At 47.3% G+C, this 22,577-nt stretch overlaps 4 protein-coding genes across 4 annotated transcripts; 1 reads left to right on the top strand and 3 right to left on the bottom strand.

The window, feature by feature from the left end:
* Nucleotides 1–308: 308 nt before the first annotated feature.
* On the bottom strand, nucleotides 309–1,292 carry LOC9629422 (formin-like protein 1). Its single transcript, XM_002975250.1, has one exon. The coding sequence runs from the start codon at nucleotides 1,290–1,292 to the stop codon at nucleotides 309–311; it is 984 nt and encodes a 327-aa protein (XP_002975296.1).
* A 575-nt stretch (nucleotides 1,293–1,867) lies between these two features.
* LOC9629421 lies at nucleotides 1,868–3,421 on the bottom strand. Its single transcript, XM_002975249.2, has one exon. The coding sequence runs from the start codon at nucleotides 3,291–3,293 to the stop codon at nucleotides 1,938–1,940; it is 1,356 nt and encodes a 451-aa protein (XP_002975295.2). The 5' UTR covers nucleotides 3,294–3,421; the 3' UTR covers nucleotides 1,868–1,937.
* A 129-nt stretch (nucleotides 3,422–3,550) lies between these two features.
* LOC9629914 (prostaglandin E synthase 2) lies at nucleotides 3,551–5,347 on the bottom strand. The gene is made up of 6 exons (XM_024680320.1): nucleotides 4,707–5,347; nucleotides 4,486–4,620; nucleotides 4,329–4,419; nucleotides 4,169–4,263; nucleotides 3,940–4,107; nucleotides 3,551–3,880 (listed from the first exon to the last, which is right to left on the bottom strand). The coding sequence occupies exons 1-6, from the start codon at nucleotides 5,326–5,328 to the stop codon at nucleotides 3,681–3,683; spliced, it is 1,311 nt and encodes a 436-aa protein (XP_024536088.1). The 5' UTR covers nucleotides 5,329–5,347; the 3' UTR covers nucleotides 3,551–3,680.
* Nucleotides 5,348–5,555: 208 nt separating this feature from the next.
* LOC112348191 (pentatricopeptide repeat-containing protein At4g39530-like) lies at nucleotides 5,556–7,684 on the top strand. Its single transcript, XM_024680319.1, has 2 exons — nucleotides 5,556–5,628; nucleotides 5,693–7,684. Exon 2 carries the CDS (start codon nucleotides 5,703–5,705, stop codon nucleotides 7,584–7,586), a length of 1,884 nt encoding a protein of 627 aa, XP_024536087.1. The 5' UTR covers nucleotides 5,556–5,628; nucleotides 5,693–5,702; the 3' UTR covers nucleotides 7,587–7,684.
* Nucleotides 7,685–22,577: the final 14,893 nt, after the last annotated feature.

Below are 22,577 nucleotides of genomic sequence, written 5' to 3'. Positions count from 1 at the left end.
CAAGAGAGGAATTAACGTAAAGAGCGTCTTTCCTAGGTATAGTACTAGTAGTAATCTGTACACTAGCTACTATAAAGCTCGCTCGCCTCGTAGAGTAGCTATGCTATTTCTCCTTTTGCGAAGAAAAACAACCAACATTGTCAAGACCAATCACGTCAAACAAATCGCCGAGATTCCTCCTTCTCGTCCAGATCGGTCATTCCTTCCCTTCTCGTCTAAATCGATCACTGTTGTAATGGATGTGTGGAGCGATCCCTCCCTACCCTCGATCGAATCGATCGAGCAGGCCGGCACTGGCGATCGATCGCTCATGGGGATTGCCGGGACGATCGCATCGCCGCGGCGGACGAGAAGGAATCCCTGCTGCAAGCGCTGGCGGTGGCTCTGCTGCTGCTCCTCCTGCCCGGCGAGGAAGAGGACACTGACAATGGCGTCATTGCCGCGGGAGGAGCGTCGCTCGACACAGGCACCGGCATTGGCAGCAGCGGTGGCGATGGCGGCGATTCGTACGACAATCGCGGCGGCCGCGGTGGTGGCGGTGGCCTCGCCCATATCTGGGGGCGATCGGGCGACGAGGGCGGCGTGGAGAATGCTGGAGACGATGGCGGCGTCACGAATGGCGTCGCGGAGGACATCTCTTCCTCTTCCTCGATCACATCCACCACCGCGGCTGCCGGGAGTGGGGGACGATCCACCGCGAGAGAAATCTCTGTCACCGCCGCTGCTGGGCGATGATCGCCCAAGTCCTGATCTTCCGATGCCCCAGACGAGGAGGAGCTCCCAGATTCCTCGCACGACGACGAGGAGCAAACGTGGAGAAGCCCTCTCTCGCGCTCGCGGACATCCGGAACGTCGGGCTGGATCACCTCCACCACGACGTGCCCGGCACAGCCGCGCTTGAGCCGGATGGACGAGGATTTGAGCGCGTCCTCGGCGGAGTCCACGAGATCCTCCCGCGCCTCCTCCTTGATCGTGAAGAGCAGCCTGGGCGGCGCAAGAACACACTCGCCCCCATCCAGCATCATCCCAATCTGCGATCCAAGCCCGCGGCTCTCGAACATCTTGGCCACGAACGCCGTCTCGGTCGATCCTCCTCCTCCTCCTCCTTCCCCCATAACCACCTCTGGTCGAGAAGGATCATTCGGCGCGACGCTGGCGCTCGTGACGCGCGAGCTCGCAATGAGAGATCTGCGCTTCCAGAAGAGGAGATAGTAGAGCTCCGCCAGTAGCAGCACAAGAAAGACGCCAAAGACAATGCTAAGCCCGATTCCAAGCGCTCCAACGGACGCCATAGCCGGAGCTCTTTCTTCCCTCACCTCCAAGATCCTCGATCAAAGAATCCACCGCCAATCCGCTGGAATGCTCGCCGCCTCCATCCCCAATGGGCCGAATCCCTCCTCCCAAGAGCAGCACGCCAGTGGCGCGGCGCCTCCTCTCTCCCTCCCTCTCTCTCTCTCTCTCTCGCGAGAAGAAAGAAAGAACAAAGGACCAAGAACTCACAGAGAGCGTCGAGCGTCGAGCCAGGGAGAGAGTTTGAAAAGATTAAAAGAAAAAACACTTTTTTAACGCGCTTCGTTTCAAGATTTTGTGTTGGCAGGATTCGAACCCCACGTCGGCGCGTCCATTCAAATATAGATATTTGTTTAGTCTGGGCTTAGCACGCTCTACTAAATCAAGCGTAGCGATACTTTGGCTAGAAACCAATCATCTTAAAATGCAGTTGAGGGGGACATCATTCGTGTGACATGTCTGGCCAGCTGAGCTGGCACCACTGTCTGCTGACACGGCGTCAGCATCCCTCTCACAAGATTATTCCCGAACATATTCCCTCACGTCACGCCCTTGATGACCTTTATCAAATAAAATCTAAACCATGGAAGAGATAAATGATCATTATATCTACGAAGTTATTTCGCGGGAATTCCATGATTTTTATGCTATGGAGCTTGTTGTACCCACTTCCAAAAATGTTTCCTCACGCCCACCGCGCCGCCCAGGCAGCTGGTAGCAGTCGCGGTTCTTCCACTGGCGACCACCAACACCGCCGCTCCGCCACCGCCACCGCTGCCGCCGCCACCGCCATTCCCATCCTCGTCCTCCTCCGTGTCAAAGTCCGTTTGAGGGAGCTGCTTGACATGCGCGGTGATCGTATGGATCACGTACCTGGTCGAGAGCCCCGGATAGGAGAAGGACTCCCGCTCCTCCTCCACTCTCTGGTAGCTCTCGCGCAGCAGCGCCACCTGATCGATCGCGCAGCCCAGCTCCTCCGAGATCCCGCGCAAGCACGCCTCCTCCACGCTCTCGCCGGGCCGCATCTTCTCCGAGAGTGGCCGGTTCCTGGGCCGGATCCTCCCGTCCGCCATCTCCTGGTACGCTTCCACCAGCATCTCGCCGCTCTCGTTCACGATCTGGACGCTCGCGACGTGAACAGTCCGCTTGGGCGGGCGCGAGTCCTCGAGGGAGATCTCGCCCTCCAGGAGCTCTCGCCATAAGTTGGCGACGCGCTTGGTTCCTGGAGCTGTTCCCCAGAGATCCAACTGAGCGCCACCCTGCGGGAGCCTCTCCTTGAGCCATGCGTAGAACTGGTCGAGCGAGCCGGAGAAATCCTCGGCCGTGACGCAGCGGCTGGACGGAGCGCACAGCTCCGCGACTGGATCCATCTTCACGTCCGCCATGTCGCCGCTGGGATCGCCGAGCGAGGGGAAGATCACGGCGAGCAAACCGTCCAAAGTGGAGCCGATCCTGCCGAAGCCCGCGTAGAGAAGCTGGCTCAACACCTCGTCCGCCGAGTCGAGGTCGTGGGCAGCCGGGATGGACGTCGGGCAGACGTGGATCAAAGGCAGCTCGCTCAAACTCTTGTGGAGATGGATGCCTGACGTCGAAGAACTCTCGCCCAAGAGCGGGCTCTCCTCCTGCTGGATCACTATCCGGAAGAACTCGGAGAAGCTATTCCAAATTCCCGTGCCAAACGAAGCGCTCGACCCTTGGTCTTCCAAGATTGCATTGCATTTGCCAGCCCGTCGATGCGATCTATGCCGGGCAAGCGACGATGACGAAGAATCTAGAATGAAGACCTTGTGAGAACCGGAAGAATGAGAAGCACCACGCTTTGCCCTGATGCTCCACCCAAGAAAACCCCCATGACGATTCTGGCTACTACACACTACTACACTCCCTATCAATCCTACCCTGTTGCTTCCTCCTGCGGCTACTCCTGGGGAATTTGACACAGATTTCTGCGAAGCAACGACTCCAGTCTCCAATCGACAACTAGAACAAGCTACGAACCTCATTGCGGAGCGATCTGTGCTAATCCATGCGCCGAAGACCGGCGCCGCTGCGCCAAAGAGCTTTCCAGGGATCGATCGATCGCCCAGGAAGAACAAAATCGAGCCCTCCTCGCTCTCTCTCTCTCTCTCTCTCTCTCCTCTCCCCAGCAAAACTATCGCCCTATCGCCTTTAGAAATACAGCCTATTGCACTTTGCCACGTGGACAGCGAACTATCCGCATTAAGTGTGGTGTGTGAACGGCACACGTAGTCCAACAGAATGCAGCCACGTACGACACCGTATATTCCAAAACTGCGAAGAACATCCACTGTTCTTATTTTCTCTCTAGTGGCTCTACTTTGCAACTTCTCTATGGCTCGATCGATCCACCGAAGAAAAGAGGCTGAAAGCTATGTTGACATCTCCACTGGCTGCGTCTTGAAAGCTTCCTGCGCTAAAACTCTCGCGGAGTTTCCCACAGCCTGCTCCATTCTCGAGTACCACGCACCGATCTTGGAGTTTGCGATCATGTCGTTCCCGGAGTCGAGGTTCCTGATGGGCCTCAAGACTCCAAACACCGCAAGGTCGGCGAGATTTGGCTTAGATCCACCTGAGAAAACATCTCAAAGTCTTGGTTTCCGAGGTTTCCGAAGAGAGGAGCTTGCTTACCCATGAAACTCCTGTTGTCCAGAGCCTCCACCCACGTATTAGCGGCTTCGTAGAGGGCGGCGCGTTCGTCTGTGATGTTGTGACGCTTCTTTAGACGCTTGGAGATGAAGTACATTGCCGCTGCTCCAGCGTACTTGGCCGTGGCTCGCTCCCAAGCAGTGAAGTTACCTGTGAGGAAAATGGTGACAAGATGAAAACTTGTGGCATTAGAAAGGATGGAAAAAATCACCTTCGCGAGTGATGTAGTCGAACGCTTGCAGAGCCTCTTTGGTCGATCGATAAATGTTTGGCGAGAGCAAATGAACAAGGTGACCGTCCACCCATCTGGAAATTTAGTTTTTTCCTGACGGTGAGAATCGTCCAGCACGACGAACCATAGATTTACTTACTTCCTCCATTTCTCTTCCTCTTCCTTGGCTGCTGCTGTAAGAGCCGGCGACCTCTTTGGATTGAGCTTTCCATCGAGAGTGCTGATAATTTCTAGAGACAAAACACGAAGAACAATTAAAAGAGAGGAAGAACAACACAAATCCACAAGAACTTTACCAGTCGAGTCATTCATTTGCTCGCCATCTACCATAAGGATTGGAACTTTCTTATACTCCGACCACGCAATCTCCTTCTTGCCTAGAGGATTCACCTCCACAATGCGGTATGGAACGTCATAGTAGTCGAGAAAAGCTGGGAAAGAAGAAGAACGAAGAAGAAAATTTCTAGGGCTCCTCAATCTCTCACACTGCAATGGAATCCAAATCGACTTGGCGTACCTTTCACCTTGTTGCAAAAGGGGCAGGCCTCGTATTGATACAAGATCACCTCCTTTGGCATGCGATCGGTGGGAGGCCTCTCCTTGGCCGCCGCCACGCTCATCATCGACGCCGCGAACGATACCGAAGCTGCCGCTCCTGCTGCCAATCCCTTGGCGACCTTCCAATTCTCCCTCCTGCCCCTGGCGCCATCGTCGAGGCTGGATGATCCCGGGGACAAATGCGCCGCCGCAAAGAATCCCCGCGCGCTCGCCTGGAAGCCCTGGCGACCTAGAATATCCGTGGCGCCTGTGATCTGCCGGAGGAATCTCACCCGGGCGATAGTCGCCATCAAACGAACCAAAACACTCTTGCCCTGGTTCTTGAGTGTTCGGGAAAGAGAATATTCTCGGATGAATATTCTCCCCGAAAGGCGGTGTATCTTCCAGCGGGAAAAAAGAGATTTTAGGGTTCTAGGTAGAGCTTGAGTCGCGGACAATGCATTTGCAGCAGCCAAAATCGGGGGTGAGTAGCCTCGGCCATCTCGTGGCGGCACTGAAATCTTGCGGCAGCTCCAGGGATTTGGAAAGAGGTCGGATCCTCCACTCCGATGCCGCCATCCCCGGGGACGACTCCATTCCATTCGTGGCCAACACGCTCATCAGCATGTACTCCAAGTGTGGCGCCATGGCCGAGGCTCGCGCCGTCTTCGACAAGATGCCCCACCGCGGTATCGTCTCCTGGACGGCTTTGATGCTGGGCTACACGGACAGTGGCTATGGCGACACGGCCCTGGAGCTCTTTGAGGAAATGCAGGCCCACGGCTGCCAGCCCAACGCTCGAGCTCTCGTTGCGGCGCTCAAGGCTTGCTCCAGCGTCGCTGCCAAGGAGGAGGCCCAGCGCGTCCATGGAAAGCTCGTGAAACCGAGCTCGCTCCACAAAGGTATGGCGCTTCACTCGAAAGCTTCCGAGTGTGGGTTTGACACTGATGGTTTCGTGACTAGCAGCTTGATCGCCATGTATATCAAGTGTGGGAGCCTGGAGGAATCGCGCAGGGTTTTCGAGGGGATCAAGCACCCGGACAAGGTCTCTTGGACGTCGCTCATGGCCGGGTATGTCGAGAACAAGCAGGAGGAGATGGCTTTGGAGTTGCTTGCACGGATGGAAGCTCGAGACATGGAAGCCGACGCTGTGACTTTCGTGACTGCGTTAAACGCTTGCGGCAGCTTGGCAGCCAGGGAGGAGAGAACTCTAGCCGGAGATGGGAGCTTTGTGAGATGGAGAGCTCTGGAAAGAGGCAGGGACGTGCATGCTCGAGCTGCGAGTCTTGGATTCGACTGTGACGTCCGGGTGAGGAACAGTCTGATCGACATGTATGGAAAGTGTGGAAGCATGGTGGATTCCAGGAGGGTCTTTGATGGGATGCCGTGCCATAGCTTGGCTTCTTGGACTTCTTTGATGCTCGGGTATACAGACAGTGGACAGGGAGAGCTAGCTTTGGCACTGTTCGACCAGATGAGAAACTTCCAGCCAGACAAGCTCGTCTTCGTCGCCGCTCTCAAGGCCTTGACGAGCGTGGCCGCCAGAGAACAAGCCCGGGAAGCCGATGGAAAGCTCGTGAAGATCGCTTCTTTGGAGAAAGCAAGAGTGATCCATTCGCAAGCGTCGAGCCTTTGCTACGACTCGGACTTGTTCGTGGCCAGCCGCCTGGTAGACGTGTACGCCAAGTGTGGGAGCTTGGAAGAAGCTCGCCAAGTTTTTGACAGTGCTCCTCGTCGAGATGTTGTGCTGTGGACGTCCCTCATCCTTGGCTACACCGAGAAAGGCCTGGAAGAAACCAGCCTAAGTCTCTTCTTTCGGATGCAAGACGAAGGATGCAGTGCCGATACACCCAGTTTTCTCGCTGCTCTCGCCGCCTGTGCCAGTCTTGCGATGAAAGAAGCTGGCCGAAAGATCGATGGGAAGCTAGTCAAGCTTCAAAGTCTTGAAAACGCGATGCTGGTGCACTCTCGAGCACTGGAAGCCCGGCTTGACACCGAAACCTTCCTGGCCAACACGCTGGTGGACGTCTACGCAAAGTGTGGGAGTGTTTTGGATGATGCTCGCTTGGTTTTCGACACCATGCCTTGCCACAACGTCGTCTCCTGGACAGCACTCCTCCTCGGCTATGCTGAAAACGGGGAGTTCTCTCTCGCTCTGGAGCTCTTCTCGGTGATGAGATTGGAGATGAGAGAGTGGGAGCCTGGAGCACAGACCTTCGTCGCCGCTCTCAAGTCGTGTGGAAGCCTGGCAGCTCTAGCTCCAATCCATGGCGATATATGCCGGTGTGGAATGGAGAACAACGGTATCCTTGCAAACTCACTCATGGACGTGTATGGGAAATGTGGAAGCATGCTCCACACCCTCCAGATCTTCGAGTCACTGGCAAGCAAAGATGTGGTCGCCTGGAACACGATCATTGCCGGTTCCAGTCGCCAGGGAGACACCAACGACGTCTTCCATCTCTTTGCAAGCATGCTAGACGAGGGCTGCAAGCCCGATGCCATCACCTTCGTTTGCCTTCTCACGGCTTGCAGCCATGGAGGTCTCGTGGCCAGAGGCAAGCTCTACTTCGAGAGGATGACTCGGGAGTTTGGCCTGGCTCCAGGCATCGACCACTATACTTGTTTGATCGATCTTCTCGGCCGGGCCAACGAGTTAGATGCGGCAATCCAGATTCTCAGGATCATGCCTGTGAGAGCAAGCCCAGCAGCGTGGAAGTCTCTCATGAGCTCGTGTAGAAAGTGGGGAAGCAGTGGTGTGGGAAAGCTTGCATTTGAGGCACTGGTGGAGATGGGCGATGGTGGCGATGCCTCTGCCTACTCATTGATGGCTAACATTTACCAAGGCTCCACAGGTTGATACGAAGGTCTTTTTGGATTAAAGAGAATTTGTATGTATATATGTATTTGTAACTGAATCTAGTCTATTCCTTCTTAATTAATACATTTATTCTTATATCCCAAGCATTTACATTGGTGGAAAAGAAAGGTAATGGGCTTTACTTAATGTTTAGGATTATGCTTTTGATTTTGTTTTATTGTTTTTTTTTCTCTAAATCTATATTAGTTTTTTGCCAGATCTAAACTTTTAGTTATTATTGTGTTTAGATTTTTTTTTTTTTATCTTCATTGTATTCTTTTCTTATGCCATGCCACACTGTCATAGATTAAAGAGTATATCATTTAAAGTTCTTGACCCTTCTATGTTAGATTGAGCTTTTGGAATATAGAGTGTAATCATATTAATATTGTGCTTGTCTTTAGTGTGTTGTTATCTCTAGCTTTTATGGGATATCATTATATAATTTTTTTTGTTCTTGGTGCCTTGTTATCTTTGGTTCATGTGAAACATAATTATAACATTGCTATAAATGATGTTATTCCATTTTTAAAGAATGTTTGAGGATCAAGTTATGAAATAACTATGTTTATGATTTTATTTATGATGTGGACCTTGATTATTATGGACATAGCTTTAAAGATCAGTTAAAAAATTTGTATGATAAATATCAATCCTTCAATCTATTATTTGATCTTTTCTTTTTTGCCTTTTCCTCTTTCCCAACCTTTTTTTATTTTTTGGCCTAACCCACCTTTTAATGTTCCTTATTTACAATATTTCTTTTTTTTTGGCATATCAATTATTTATAACTCTTATTATTTTTATTCTCAATCCAATGTTGGAGTCCTCTTCATACTAATTTAGATATTGAGCAAGTATGTGAAATTAAGAATATTGTTTTTATTTCTTTAAAAAAGTCTTTGAGTAGTTTTGGTGTTGAATGTTCCTCTACTCCAAGGGTTAATTTACTTTTGCCAAAGTTTCAAATTAATTGCATTTACCTAGTTATAAATGCCATAGAAAGTCTCTGTTTTATCATTGTTTTTTAGGAGTTTTTTCATTCCTTTAAAAGTGTGAAGTGTTTCTTTGATTTTTGTAAGATCTTGAATTTGCACTTCCTAGGAGGTTCAAAGTCAAGAATAATTAACCCAAAGTATCTTAAAATTTTTAATTGTATAAATAGTTTCTCAAGTTGTTCTCTATAGTTGCTTACAATTCACCACACTTCCCTACTTGGCTTAGGGTGTAAGGGATAGGATCCTAACATTGGTATCAGAGCCTTATTCGATTCTTGTGCCTGATGAGTGGGGCAAAAATATTCTAAAGGAATATTCAATATGGTGGATCTAGAGGGAGAACCAAAGTTTGGTAGACCTTAAAAGAAGGACCATGGTGACTGGAAGGTGGCCAAGTTAATGCCCCCATAAATGAAAGCTAAAAGTCACAATTACTTTACTTTTTTGACACCTTACCCTCAAGTTTAACATAACCTATACTAATATTAATCTCAATATATAAAATGATTTCTCTAGCTATGTAATAGAATTAGACCCTACCCCTTGAGTCTAGCATATCCTATACTAGACTGCCAAATGTTAATCTTAATATGTGGTGTGATTCCCCTAGCTAACTAATATATAATATGATTAACCTAGCTAACTACTAGAGTCAGACCCTGATACTAAATATAAACTCTTGAATTTAAACTTTCTAAAAAGTTACCCAATCTTAATATTACTTAAACCTAATGATGCTTAACCCCAAGTATCCTAAGACCTTTCACCAACTTAAAAGAGAAGATGCCTATAAGTGACTAAATTTTTTATTTTACTTTAGTCACATAACCACACTTTCAACCACATGGAAGAATCTCACTCACAACCTCCATAAATTTTATTCCAAACTTAAGGATTTGTTGGCCCTGAGAATGACATTTATGCCACTCAAGTTTTGCACTTGGTCCAAGTGCTCCACATGTCCGATCCCATAATTGACACTCAAAGGTATCACTAATAAATCAACATATTACACTAAATCCATACCCATTCACTTTTATCACATTGGTGGTCTAACACTACCTACATCACAATCCCGTTTCCCAAAAACTGGGCCATCCATCCATGAATGATCATCCCTTAACCACACTTTAACACCCTTAAAGTGCTCAAAGACATAAAGAATACCCTTCCTTAATATCCCTTCTTTTGTCCCCACCAAGTCCCTCTTTATTTATGGTTGTGCTTGCTAACACCACCACTGGATCAAGGCCCAAAGGCCTGACCATTAAATCCCACTGTCCTCTGGGAATTCCTCACCATATGACCATATCTTTAGTCACTACACTAGAGGATTATTCCTCTTCTTTTCCACACTCTGGGACTTTGAGGCAACATTTCAAAACACTACAACCCTATATAAACCTTATAAATACTCTCCCCACCTTTTGCCTTTAGGTGCTCTAGCGATGTGGCTAGAGTGAAGTTTCAATGAGCCATGCTAGGTATCCAAATAGGTAATACCACCCACATTTGGATTGGGAGCATTGACTGTTTGATCTCCTGGGGAAGTTAAATCTGACTCTTGAACAATTCACCAAATTACCCCGCTTGTTTGTTCGTATTCATTCTACCATTTGACTCCTTAGTGGTTATATCATCACTCAACAAATAGGTATAACCTTTCTTGGTCACACTAGCCTTTCCTAGCTAAATTGGCTCCACTAGAGTCTTCCCCCTACTATACTTTTAGAGCTTACCAAGCCCCTTAGGGTCTGGGAGACGAATGCTTTGGGCTTTCACCCTCAGACTCAAACTCGGACTCGAACTTGGACTTAGATTTAGACTCGGTCTCGGTCTCAGTCTTGGTCTTGGTCTCAGTCTTGGTCTCGGTCTCAATCTCGGTCTCGGTCTCAATCTCGGTCTCAATCTCGTTCTCGGTCTTGACCTCGGACTCCATCTTAGGTCCCTCTCAGACTCTATCTTGGATCCTTTTCAGACTCCATCTCGGACTCTATCTCGGGTCCTTCTCAGATTCCATCTCAGACTTCATCTTGGGTCTATCTAGGACTCCATTTTAGACTCCATTTCAAGTCCATCTTGGACTCCATCTCAGGTCCATTTCGGACTCCATCTCAAACTCATCTCGGACTCCATCTCATGAAGAAAGGTTGTGAGGAATCAGCATGGATCAAGACAGGAGCAGAACTGAAGGCCGCCTTGAGTGTGTCGAAGGCCTACTGGGCAGCAGCAGACCAAGAGAAGGGAACATCCTTGCGAGTGAGATGTGTAAGAGGAAGGACAATGTCAGAGTAGTGAGCAATGAATTTGCGGTAGAAGTTGGCGAAGCCAAGGAAAACCTGAACGTCCGACATTGATTGTGGAGGCTCCCATTCGAGAATAGTCTTGACTTTGGCAGGATCCATCATGATACCCTCAGGAGTGACAATGTACCCAAGGAACTCCACAGACTGCTGATCAAAGGAACATTTCTCAAGCTTCGCGTATAGGCCGTGTTCTCGCAGCTTCGCTAGCACCTTGCGTACATGTTCGTCATGCTCCTCCTGAGTTTTTGAGTAGATGAGGATGTCATCGAGGTAGACGATCACCATCTGATCAAGAAACTCCCGAAAGATGTCGTTCGCCATGTGTTGGAAAACTGCTGGAGCATTTGTCAAGCCAAATGGCATGACAGTGTACTCGAAGTGGCCATAGCGGGTTCGGAACGCAGTCTTCCATTCATCACCAGGCCGGATCCGGATCAGGTTGTATGCTCCACGGAGGTCGATCTTGGTGAAGAAGCGGGCACCGCCGAGACGTTCCAACAGGTCCGAGATCAGGGGCAGCGGATAACGGTTCCGAACAATCACCTTGTTCAAACCTCGGTAGTCAATGACTAGCCGCAAGCTCCCATCCTTCTTCTTGACAAAGAAGACAGGCGCTCCAGCCGGGGACTGCGAATGCTGAATGTAGCCCGAGGCAAGGTTCTCATCCACGTACTCTTTGAGGGCCTTAAGCTCAGACGGGGATAACCCATAGATAGGCCCCCACGGAGGTGACGCTCCTTCCTGTAAATCAATGGGACAATCATAAGGCCGATGAACAGGCAGTACACTAGCTTTTTTCTTGTCAAACACATCCCCAAAATCATGATACTTCTCAGGAAGACTGACAGGAAAAACATGCAAAGCAAAAAGAAAAAGAGGTTCTTCATGAAGGAGTTCTTTCATAGTGATTGTGGAGATAGGAGGAGGCATACGACTAAATGGAATGATGAGACGAGGATACGGTCCAGTGTAAGATGGAAGAGAGGAAAAAGAAGAGGGTGAAAACTTTATAGAGTCAGGAACAGAACCCCGATTTGAGTTTAGGGAACTTTTCCTGATTCGGACTCGATGAATAGTAGGGGAAGCCGTGGGAGAGATGAGCTGTAATTCCTTCCAACAGATTTGAGGCTGATGTAGTTGGAACCAAGGAAGACCGAGCACCACAGAGGAGGACTTGCTGTTGATGATGTTGAAGGCGATATCGGTGACGGTGGACCCGATGTGTACTCGAACGGGCAACGTTTCCCTAAGTCCAGAAGATGGAGACACAAAATGCCCGCCGATGCCTTCAACCCTCAAATCCCGTATGGTAGGAGAAAGAGGAACGTGATGTCGGGCAGCAAAGTCCGTGTCCATGAAGCAGGAAGTTGCACCCGAGTCCAGTAATGCCAGAGCCTTGAGACCAGATTGTCCGGTGAAAGAAAGGAGACATGGGACGCGGAAGTTGCGGGAATTGGTGGTGGCTTTGATGAAAGGTGGTGAGGAGCTTGATAAAGAAGAAAAGTGATTTTTATATGGGGAGTCCAAACAGACAGCTCCTACTCTGTTTGGACAGGGTTGTTTCCCGACTGCAATAGAGGTGGACTTTGAGGCAGAGTGAACTCGAGAAGTCAAGGAGGCTTCTTGGGACATACAGCTGCTTTGTGATTAGGATCAGCACAATAGAGGCAAAGATTATGAGATATTCGACGTTGCTTCTCAACAGGACTCAACTTCCCTCTAATGAGTCGGGGAGTACCAGAAATATCCATCGGAACTGGAGCAGTAGGTTCAGGAGTATGCCCCGAAGACTCAAGCTGGGATTCCTGAATCTGGGACGGAAAAACAGCGGCGCAGCGACTTTCCTGACGACGTTCAAAGAGACGATTGTCACATCGAACAACTTTGTTGGTGGCATCCGACAAGTCTTTGGGATCCTCCATGGTGAGCAACAAATCCTTGACACCGTTGTTGAGGCCGAAACGAAATTGGTCAATCAGAGCCCGCTCATCCCACTGAGTGTCCAAAGCAAGGAGTTGGAACTCTGCAGCGTAGATCGAGGCAGGACGAGACCCCTGAGAGAGACGTCTCATCTTTGTGGTAGCAGCCCGAACCCGATCCGTCTCGCCAAAACATGCTTCGAGCTTCTCTTTGAACAATTGAAGATCCATCAGTTCTGGAACCACGACCCCTTTCATGCTCTTCTCCAAAAGAGAAGAAAACCATGACAAAGATGCACCTTCAAGCAACGTCCCAATCGCGCCGATTTGAGACTCGGGAGTAGGGTACCGCCGATGTTGAAGTGCGAAGATCAACTCCATCTGGTTCAGGAATCCGCGAAGCTCCGAACGCTTGCCTGAAAATTTCGCCGGGAAGCTCACCTTCGGTTCAGGAACTTTGCTGGATCCTTGAGCCAAAAGTGAAGCAAGCTCCTGCTGCATGCAAAGAAGGGTCGCCTTCAGCTCGGTATTCTCAGACTGGATTTTTGCAAGGACTTCAGCAAAGAAATCAAGATGGCTTGGAGACTCCATTGGCAAGAAGAAAGAAAAAAAGGGGAAAAAAGCCAAAGGTAATCAAACAATCAAAGCGAGCTAAAAGAAAAGCAAAAACCACAATCTGAATCAAACTGTCAAGACCCCCAACAAGATCAAGACTGGAAAATGCTAAAGACAAAGAGAAAAAGTTAGTGAAAACAAAGAAAAGGCCTTAAACTGGTGTTGATTCAGATTGTGGAGAAATGGAACAAGGCTAACCTATATATATTATAGGTTGATGAAGCTCCACCACTCTTGAATCGAGGACGGCCTAAATATAGCTGAGGTCGAGGAGGCGCCACATCATCATCAGGAATGTGGCTCGAGAGTCAGGAATCGGGAAGTGTCTCGAGAGTCAGGAATAGGGAAGTGTCTCGAGAGTCAGGAATGTGGTTTGCAGGTCAGGAATCCGGCGAGAGTCAAGAATGTGGCAAGAATTGGGGGATTCCTGACAACTACCATGTGGCACCCTTCTGGCTCCACTTTGGGGCCTAGGGATTTTGTGTCTCACAATCACCCACCTTATATTCCCGGAATTGGCGATACTCATGAGCAAACTTCTCCGCTCTATCCTGAGCTACTTGCAAATTCCATTTGCACACTATCAGAATCTCATCAAGTTTCATGGCTAGATCAATCACCTCTGAATCAAGCTTTTCTTGAACATCCTTACTCAAATGCAATTCCAACTCCATTGCTGCTTGAGCATGCCTTCCAAATATGGCAAAGTAAAGATTTAACTTGGTTCCACTGTGTTGGCTATTGTTGTAGGCAAATTGCACCAATGGAAAATATAAATCCCACTATCCCTACCTTTGACCAATGTTATATCGTAGCATATCCTCCACCATCTGATTCACACGCTCAATTTGCCCATTTGTCTGAGGATGATCTCCACTCGAGAGTTTCAGAGTCACTTGCATAGCGTTTGCAACGCTTTTCCAAAATCCACTAGTGAATTTTGAATCTCAATTGTTAACAATGTCCTCCGGCAAACCAAAATCAAGAAAAACCTTCTCCAAGTAGACCGTAATCAAGTTTAAGGCAGTGACACTGTTTTGAAGAGCCAACAACTGCACATACTTCGTAAAAAAATCCATTATAACCCATACTTGCTCCTTTTGCCTTTATGTTTGTGGCAAACAAGTGATAAAGTCCATAAAGATACTACACCAATAGCTCTAAAGAATAAATAAAGGTTGCAAAAGTCCCCCCATGCTTTATTTCATTAAAGTGGGACTTATTCAGTAAAGTGGGACATTAATTAGCATGTGTCCACATGCCATTTCTTAGTACTTAATTAATATTTATTAATATTTCTATCAGTTTTTTAATTTATTTTTTTATATTTCACAATATTATAACACAAAATCATATGAAAAGTTTTTAATTTATAAATTATAAAGTTAAAACTTCAATTTTTTATTGTTGTTATAAAAATGGCATGTGGCCACACACCATAAGTGGGATATTGAAAAGTCCCACTTTAACGAAATAAAGCATCCCCGGCTTCTCTCGTGGCACCTTTACCCGCTGATAGAGCTCATATAACTTACAGTACTTGAGGATATCAGCCTTTATATTCCTCCAATAGAAGTTGTGCTTAATCAACTCATATTTCTCTTTCCCCCTAAAATCACTGACCTCTGGACAATCATGATAGTGGAATAAAACCTGAGTAATTAATGTATCCACTCGTGGCAAATACACATGGCCATTGTAATAAAGAATCCCATCCACTAATGAGAAAGGTGCTTCCATCTGAGCTTGCAATAAGACCACTTCATTGTGAAACACAAATCCTTAAGCCCTAAAATAGAGCCAAAAGCTCTGACTTGAAAAGTCGAGAGCGGGAGTGGAACTCCCAATGAAGTACTCGAGGAACAAGCACAAAACAAGCAATAAGTGAGTCTCTAGAAAAAAGACACAAGAGGACCAACACATGACATGTGGAAGAATCCGAGATGGACCCAAGATGGAGACCAAAACCGGGACTGGGACCGGGTCCGGGTCCAGGTTTGGGTCCGAATACTAATATGTCAGCTTCTGAATTTGGACTTCCTGAGAGGTCACCCAAACCCAACCTAGTATTATTCAAACCCAAAGACATTTAATCCCAAGTATCCCAAGACCCTTAACCAATTAGAAAAGGGGGTGCACTCTTATTCATGGGCCGTTTCCCTTTATATTTGAACCCCATGGATCATCTCTCGAGTCATCCCCTTTGGTTGCTTACATAATACAGGCTATTAGGTGAAAGCCTAAAACAATCGTCCTCCGGGGGGTGGGTGGGGGGGCTGTAGGGAGTTCCAAAAGTATAGTAGGGAGAGTGTGGGGCTTGGACCCCAGTAGAGCAAGTTTGGCCAGGAAAGGCTAGTTTAGCCCAAAAAGGCTAGACCTAGCTATTGGGTGATGGGATGACCACTGGGATGTCCAAGGCTAGAGTGAATACGGACTGACAAACGGGGTAGTTCGGTGAAGTGTTCAAGAGCCGACTATAGTTCCCTCAGGAGATTAAATGGTCGATGCTCCTAGTCCAAGTGTGAGTGGCACTACCTACTTGGATACCTGGCGTGGCTCAATGGAACCTCGCTCTAAGCCCATGGCTAAAGCACCCAAAGGCGGAAGGCAGAGAGAGTACCCACGAGGCTCGCATAGGGCCACGGTGTTCTGAATTGTTGTCCCAAGTCCCAAACTGTGGAAAGGAAGAGGAGCAATCCTCTGGTGTAGTGACCAAGGACACAATCATGTGGCAAGGAAATCTTAGAGGACCGTGGGACTTAGTGGTCGGGCCTGTGGGCATTGATCCAATAGCAATGTTAATGAAAATGGCCATAGACAAAAAAGGGACTTAGTGGGGACCAGAAAAATTATTTTGGAGAACGATATTCCCCATGTCTATGGGCATCCTAAAGATGCTAAGGAGTGGATCTGGGATGATCACTCATGGATGGATGGCTCAGTCTTGAGAGACGGGACTTTGATGCAGGTGGTGTTAACCCACCAGTGTGACCAAGGTGAAAGGGCAGTCAGCTTCTCAATATAGTCCCCAAGTTTCATTTTCCCTTGCTGAAAATGTCAAAGTTTGGTGTGAGCATTCTTCACGTCATAGTGAGGGGCAAAACATAAATGGAAAGCAGCTTCAAACTCATCCATCATAAACACTAGTGGTTTCTTATCTGTAGCACAAGACTCCTCAAGTTAATTCCACCACCAAAGACCTGCATCATGCAACCTCTATAATGTGCACCCGCATCACAAACCTCTATAACATGCACATTCCCACGTAAGGAGCAGTGGCTGTCCATGAGACATGGCTTGTCTGCCAGTCCTAGAACTATTGAGTGTTGCAGCCTCCATGAGGTGATTTCTTGGGTGATTTGTGACCTGTGCAGTATGAGAAAGAAGTGACGATTCATTGAAGAATTCTAGAAACATGGAGCTCAATCTTGGAAATGTGATCATAAGCATAGCAGGAAGTTTTGAGCAAGAGGACCTTGGTCTCTTGGAATGCAATGATCACTGCAAATGCCTAGAATGGGTGTCTTTCAAAAGTGCTTAAGCTGTTAGATTTCATTCCGGCACCTTTTGTGAATGCATTGATCATCACCCATGGCAGATCAAGGATAGCTCAAGCAAGAAACATGTTTGATCAAATCTTGTGCAAAACTGTGAGCTCCTGATCACCCATGATCTAACTGTAAGCCCAGTAAGGACAATCCAGCAAAACCTTATTAAATCTTTGCATAACTTACCTTTATCAGTGTCTTAGCCACGCCAGCCTCACAAGCAAGATCCAGGAGAACTTTTGTATCAATCACTACAGCCACTTGATTATATTGTTGCCCATTGCATGGAGAAGAAGCTCAAACTTCTTCTATCACTGTGATACTCTACTATGAGGAGCAAGTAAAAAGTTCCTTGTTTTCTGTTTATGGACATGTTATAAAGACACTAAAAAAAAGTGAATTTTTTGACTAGTAATAATGTTCTCAAAGGAAAGTTTGCAAGATTTTAGTATTGCAAGAGTGTAGGACTTCTTCCTTATATTCTTCACTATTTGCTTTAAGCTTGCTATACGAAGAATAAAATTGATAAAAAAAAACATGAGTTGAACTCTTTGAGAGATAAACAAGAAGTACTAAAATTCTAAATTATATATGAATAAAAAATGTATTAAAATAAGTACATCATATAATTTTTTTATTTATGTAGAAATTGACAATATCATTGTTAATGCAGAAAATTATATCTATTTGAGTTCGGTTAGGGTTAGTTAGTGTAGATGGTATTGTGTATAATGCCCAACTCTCCACCTAGCAACTCTTATTTTCCTCTAGTGCCCAACTCCTCTAGTGGCTCTTACTTTCCTCCAATGCAGCATATCTCCTCCCTCCAACACTCTTCCTGTAGCAACTCTCCTCTATGTCCTCTAGTGCTCCTCCTGCAACAACTCTCTTCCACATTGTACTTTTGCCAATCCTACTCTTGGATTTTTCAGTTTTTTTTTATTTTCATCAAATCGTTCTTTCTCACCCTCTAGTTCCTCCAAAACCCTTTGTGCATTGAGTCTCCTCCAGCTCCTCCAGCACTCCTCCTATAGCAGCTCTCCAACTCCTCCAGCACTTCTCCTGCAACAGCTCTCCTCCAACTCCTCTAGCACTCCTCCTACAACAGCTCTCCTCCAACTCCTCTAGCACTCCTCCTACAACAGCTCTCCTCTAGCTCCTCTAGTAGATGGCAATGCCATGTCTAAGGTACTGCTAGCCATGGCCGAGACCTTGTGCCACCATGGCTGTGCTTGCTATGGGCCATTGGAGGTGTAACTTTGGCCCTAGCTGTATGGTTATAGATACAACAGCCAAGGACAACATCATTGGCAATCAAGGTTGCCCGTGGTTGTGGTAAGCTTGGCAAAACATTATCTTTTATGTTGAGAAAGGACCAATTCGCACATTTATTTAGTGAAAAAAAACTTAAGCGACCCACTTTAAAAATTAAGAAAGTTGGGTTTGCACATTGAAAAAATTTGTGTTGCAAAGTAAACTTATAAGGACTTTTGCATTCGCACATGTCTTAGATTGACGGATTCACACTTAAAAACAATGCATTCGAACACTTAAAATTCACTTAATTCAAAATTTGAAATTTGAAGTTCAAATTCAAATGTTTAGAATTATATCCTGGCAAATTTCAAAGCAAACACGAACGCCACTGGCAAAGACAGAGGGAAAACGTGAGGTTCTCTCTAACCTCTTTCGCATCCTCTCTCACGAGGCTCCCCTTCTGCTTGCTCGGGATCACCGTAATCGACAAAGAGGTCCTGGGCCTTGAGCCTTTTCACCTCTTTCCTCCAAGCTTGGATCTCCACCCGAAGATCAGTCTCCCCAACATCAATCAAGAAATTGTGCAAGATGCAACAACTCTTGATGATGTTGGGAAGGTACTTTGGCTGGATCCTTTGTTTTTGATCCAAGCATCTGAACTTCATTTTAAGAAGTCCAAATGCTTGCTCAATAACAATCTGAGCAAGGTGGTGATGAAGGTTGAAATCTGCCTTGGATGGTGTCGGGTTCGGAGCTTAGCAACAACCAAAACAAGTGAACAAAAGAATGTAGAATGAAGAAGACTTACTTGTGTGTGGAATCATCAGATGCTGCTGGAGTTGGTACCCTTTGTCCCCCACTAGGTATGGCTTAATCCTATCATCATATGCTAACACCACGGGCGATGTCAGCAGCTCCCTTGCTACAATCTTGTTCCTGAGGGTAGAATTACGAAACACCATCATGTCATGGACGCGTCCTGAAAGCAAAAAGAACATTTTAGAACTATCCACAACACACAAAGAAACATACCTGGCCACCCAGCGTAGACACTGAGGAACTCTTCTGGGCATCACAAACCCCTTGCAAGATGACCAAGTACCGCTGCTTCCTGTCGTAGTAGCTCTCACTGTCCAGTCTAGTAGGTCGGATGATCTTGGAGTACAGTCGATTGCCCCAGCAACATTAGGCAGTCGGGTTCCTATTGGTCATCAAAACTTATAACAATCCAAAAAACATTAGAAAATGTACCTGTCACTTGTTGAAAGCCAGTAGCAACAGCTCGAACCTCCTTGCAGTTGAAGGAAAATGAATCTTGTACCTGAGACACTTGACAATCACCACAATAGTGTCCATGACAATCTCATGAGCTGTGGACTCCCCAATGCTGAACTTGTCCGCCAGATTCTGTGTTCTTGAAAAGCTTGTACAAAGTTGTTAGGCACTAGCTTTGACTACGTGGTCAACGTCGGTCAAAGGGAGGCTCAAGGGTATATTAAGGCATGTTAGGGTAAGGGACTTAACCTACCCTAGGGCTCACAGTGGAGCGGCGGCGCAGTGGAGCTTTTGAGGTAGTTTGGGGGTGGTTGGGTGGTGAGGAACCTCAAGAGGTGGCGTAGCATAGTCTAGGGCAACTAGATTTTTGTCTTTTTGTGCTGGATCATAACATTGGTATCAGAGGAGTTGGTTGCGATGGCCGACCAAGCTGAACGCTGGAATTCTATTGTCGATGGTGGTGCCGACGATGGTGCCGACGAAGCTGCAGAGATTTGGACCATTCAAGATGTGGTTCATGAGCTGCGAGCCCTTAATAAAAATCAGCAAGAGATGCAAGACGAGATGCATGGCATGATGGATACCATGCGTGGGCGTGTTGAGGCACTCGAGGCTGGACGGGGTAGCGCTCCAAGTAAGCCTTCTTTGGTAGATCGACTCAAGATTCCAACTTTTTCCGGTGATGGTGGTGTGGACGAGTGTCTCGCTTGGCTAGCCAATGTGAAGAAGTTCTTGGCTGCTAGAGGAACTCCAGATGCAGAGGCTTTAGTGGCTATTCCAATGGTTTTGCGTGATGCGGGTCTTCGATGGTGGAATTGGCTTGAGGAGTCTCGTGTTGCGGATAAGAAACCACCAGTGTCTACCATGGATGAGTTTGAGGCTGCTTTCCGTTTACGTTTTGCCCCTCATTACGATGTGGAGAATGCTGGTACAGAACTTTGCCATTTCCAGCAAGGGAAAATGACGCTCGGGGATTATATTGAGAAGCTTATTCGTTTGATTAGTCGTGTTCCAATGAAGGATCCAGATCAGAACAAGTCCTACTTCATTGATGGCCTACATAGTGAGAGTATGCGGCAACACTTGCGTCATTCTCAGCCTACAAAGAGTTTGGAGGAGCTCTTTGATGCGGCTCGTCGACTTGACAATGACAAGCACAAGTCTCGCAAGCATTCGCGGAGTCCTTCTGTCAAGAATCGTCGTGATGATCGCCGTGGACACAAGGATGGGAACAAGCATCACAAGTTGAAGTCGGTGGTGACTACTTCAGATGCAAAAGGGTCCAAGAAGTAGAAGTTCTTTGTGAAGAATTATAGACAAGGTTGTCATCATTGCGGCGAACTTGGACACTACAAGGCTGAATGTCCGCAGTTGAAGAACAAGCAGCAGGACAAAAAGAATGGCCAATCATCTTTTCATGGTAAGTCAGATACTAAAAAGTTGCAAGCTTTACAGCGTGAGGATGACGAAAACGACCATTCCGGTCAGAGGAAGAGACTTTCGATCGTTGCTTGTCAACTCAACTGTGTGTGGAACAAGATGGAGCTCGAGGATACGCGTGAATCAGCTTTAATACTGGAGGGCGTGTTCCGTGGCGATCCAGTGCGGATTTTACTGGATAGTGGGATGACAACTTTGTTTCGGCAAAGTTTGTTGCAGAGCATCGCCTGAACACACGTGGAGTTCTTCCATACACAGTGGAAGGTGCAGCTACCTCTACTCAGCATTTTGATGCTTGTGTCGAGGGGCTGGAAGTGTTGGTTGGCAAAACCACACTTGTGGAGACTTTTTATCTCGCGGATATCCATCGTGTGGATTTCATTCTTGGGATGCCATGGTTGGTGAAGGTGGATCCAGAGATAAAGTGGAGCATTAAGCGTATCTCGCTGGAGTATGGTGGCATTAAAGATGTGTGGTTTGGTGAGGGCGTTCAACCACCAGTTGTTATGCTCTCTGCTACATCTTTGAAGCGGGCTTGTCGTAATGGAAAAGCACTTTCAAGTTACTTGCTGTTTGTTCGTGACTTGGGGGACCAAGGCACGTGTGGGGGAGAAGCAGCAGTACGGGATGTACTTGATGAGTTTTCTGATGTTTTTCCATCTGAACTTCCTCATGGATTGCCTCCATTACGAGGTGTGGAGCATGGGATTACATTGGAGCTGGGGACGCAGCCAATTTACCGGCGTCCATTTCGGTTAAGTTATGCGGAGGAGCAAGAATTTCAACGACAAGTCAAGGAGTTACTTGAGTTTGGATTTATTCAGCCAAGTAAGTCTCCATTTGGTGCTCCGGTCTTGCTTGTGAAGAAGAAGGACGGTTCAATGCGAATGTGTATTGACTACCGCGCTTTGAACAAGAAGACAGTGAAGGATAAGATGCTGATGCCACGTGTGGATGATATCCTAGACAAGCTTGGTGAAGCCCGAGTGTTTACCAAGATTGATCCGAGGAGTGGATATCATCAGATTGCAATGGATGATACATCTATCTCCAAGACGGCATTCAACACAAGCTTCGGACATTTTGAGTTTACAGTTATGCCGTTTGGTTTGACGAATGCACCGGCCACATTTACTCGGTTGATTACGGAGGTATTTGGGCGTTATCTTCATGAGTTTGTGGAGATTTTCTTGGACGATATTCTTGTTTTTAGCAAGAATATGGAGGAGCATAGGGTGCATTTGCGCAAGGTTCTTTTGTTACTTCGAGACAGCAAACTTTATGCGAAGAAGAGCAAATGTGAATTTGCAAAGTTGGAGGTGGAATATTTAGGCCATATTGTGACATCTAAGGGTGTCAAGACGGATCCAAGGAAGGTGGCTGTGGTGGAAAACTGGCCTACACTGACTACAGTGGCTGAGTTGCGCAGTTTTCTTGGTATGGCTAGTTACTACCGACGTTTCCAGCATAAGTTTGCAGAGGTGGCTATTCCTTTGACGCGGATGCTATGCAAGAATGTGCCATTCGAGTGGAAGACGCCACAAGAGGAGAGTTTTGTGGCGCTGAAACGATTGTTGAGCGAGGCTCCAGTGCTTCGCATTGCTGATCCATCGAAACCTTACGAGGTGACATT

Source organism: Selaginella moellendorffii, unplaced genomic scaffold, assembly GCF_000143415.4.
Source record: "Selaginella moellendorffii unplaced genomic scaffold, v1.0 SELMOscaffold_27, whole genome shotgun sequence".
Classification (NCBI taxonomy): Eukaryota; Viridiplantae; Streptophyta; class Lycopodiopsida; order Selaginellales; family Selaginellaceae; genus Selaginella; species Selaginella moellendorffii.
Note: the sequence above shows the minus strand (reverse complement) of the source record. Positions and strands in the feature narration are given on the sequence as shown.

Excerpts from the sequence above, each read along its gene's own strand:
- LOC112348191 (XM_024680319.1), top strand. The coding sequence starts at position 5,703 with ATGTATATCAAGTGTGGGAGCCTGGAGGAATCGCGCAGGGTTTTCGAG.
- LOC9629914 (XM_024680320.1), bottom strand. The coding sequence starts at position 5,328 with ATGGAATGGAGTCGTCCCCGGGGATGGCGGCATCGGAGTGGAGGATCC. Across the intron at positions 4,264-4,328 it reads GAGGAAGAGAAATGGAGGAA|ATGGGTGGACGGTCACCTTG; the intron begins GTAAGTAAATCT and ends CTAAATTTCCAG. Across the intron at positions 4,108-4,168 it reads CGACTACATCACTCGCGAAG|GTAACTTCACTGCTTGGGAG; the intron begins GTGATTTTTTCC and ends TTTTCCTCACAG.
- LOC9629421 (XM_002975249.2), bottom strand. The coding sequence starts at position 3,293 with ATGAGGTTCGTAGCTTGTTCTAGTTGTCGATTGGAGACTGGAGTCGTT.
- LOC9629422 (XM_002975250.1), bottom strand. The coding sequence starts at position 1,292 with ATGGCGTCCGTTGGAGCGCTTGGAATCGGGCTTAGCATTGTCTTTGGC.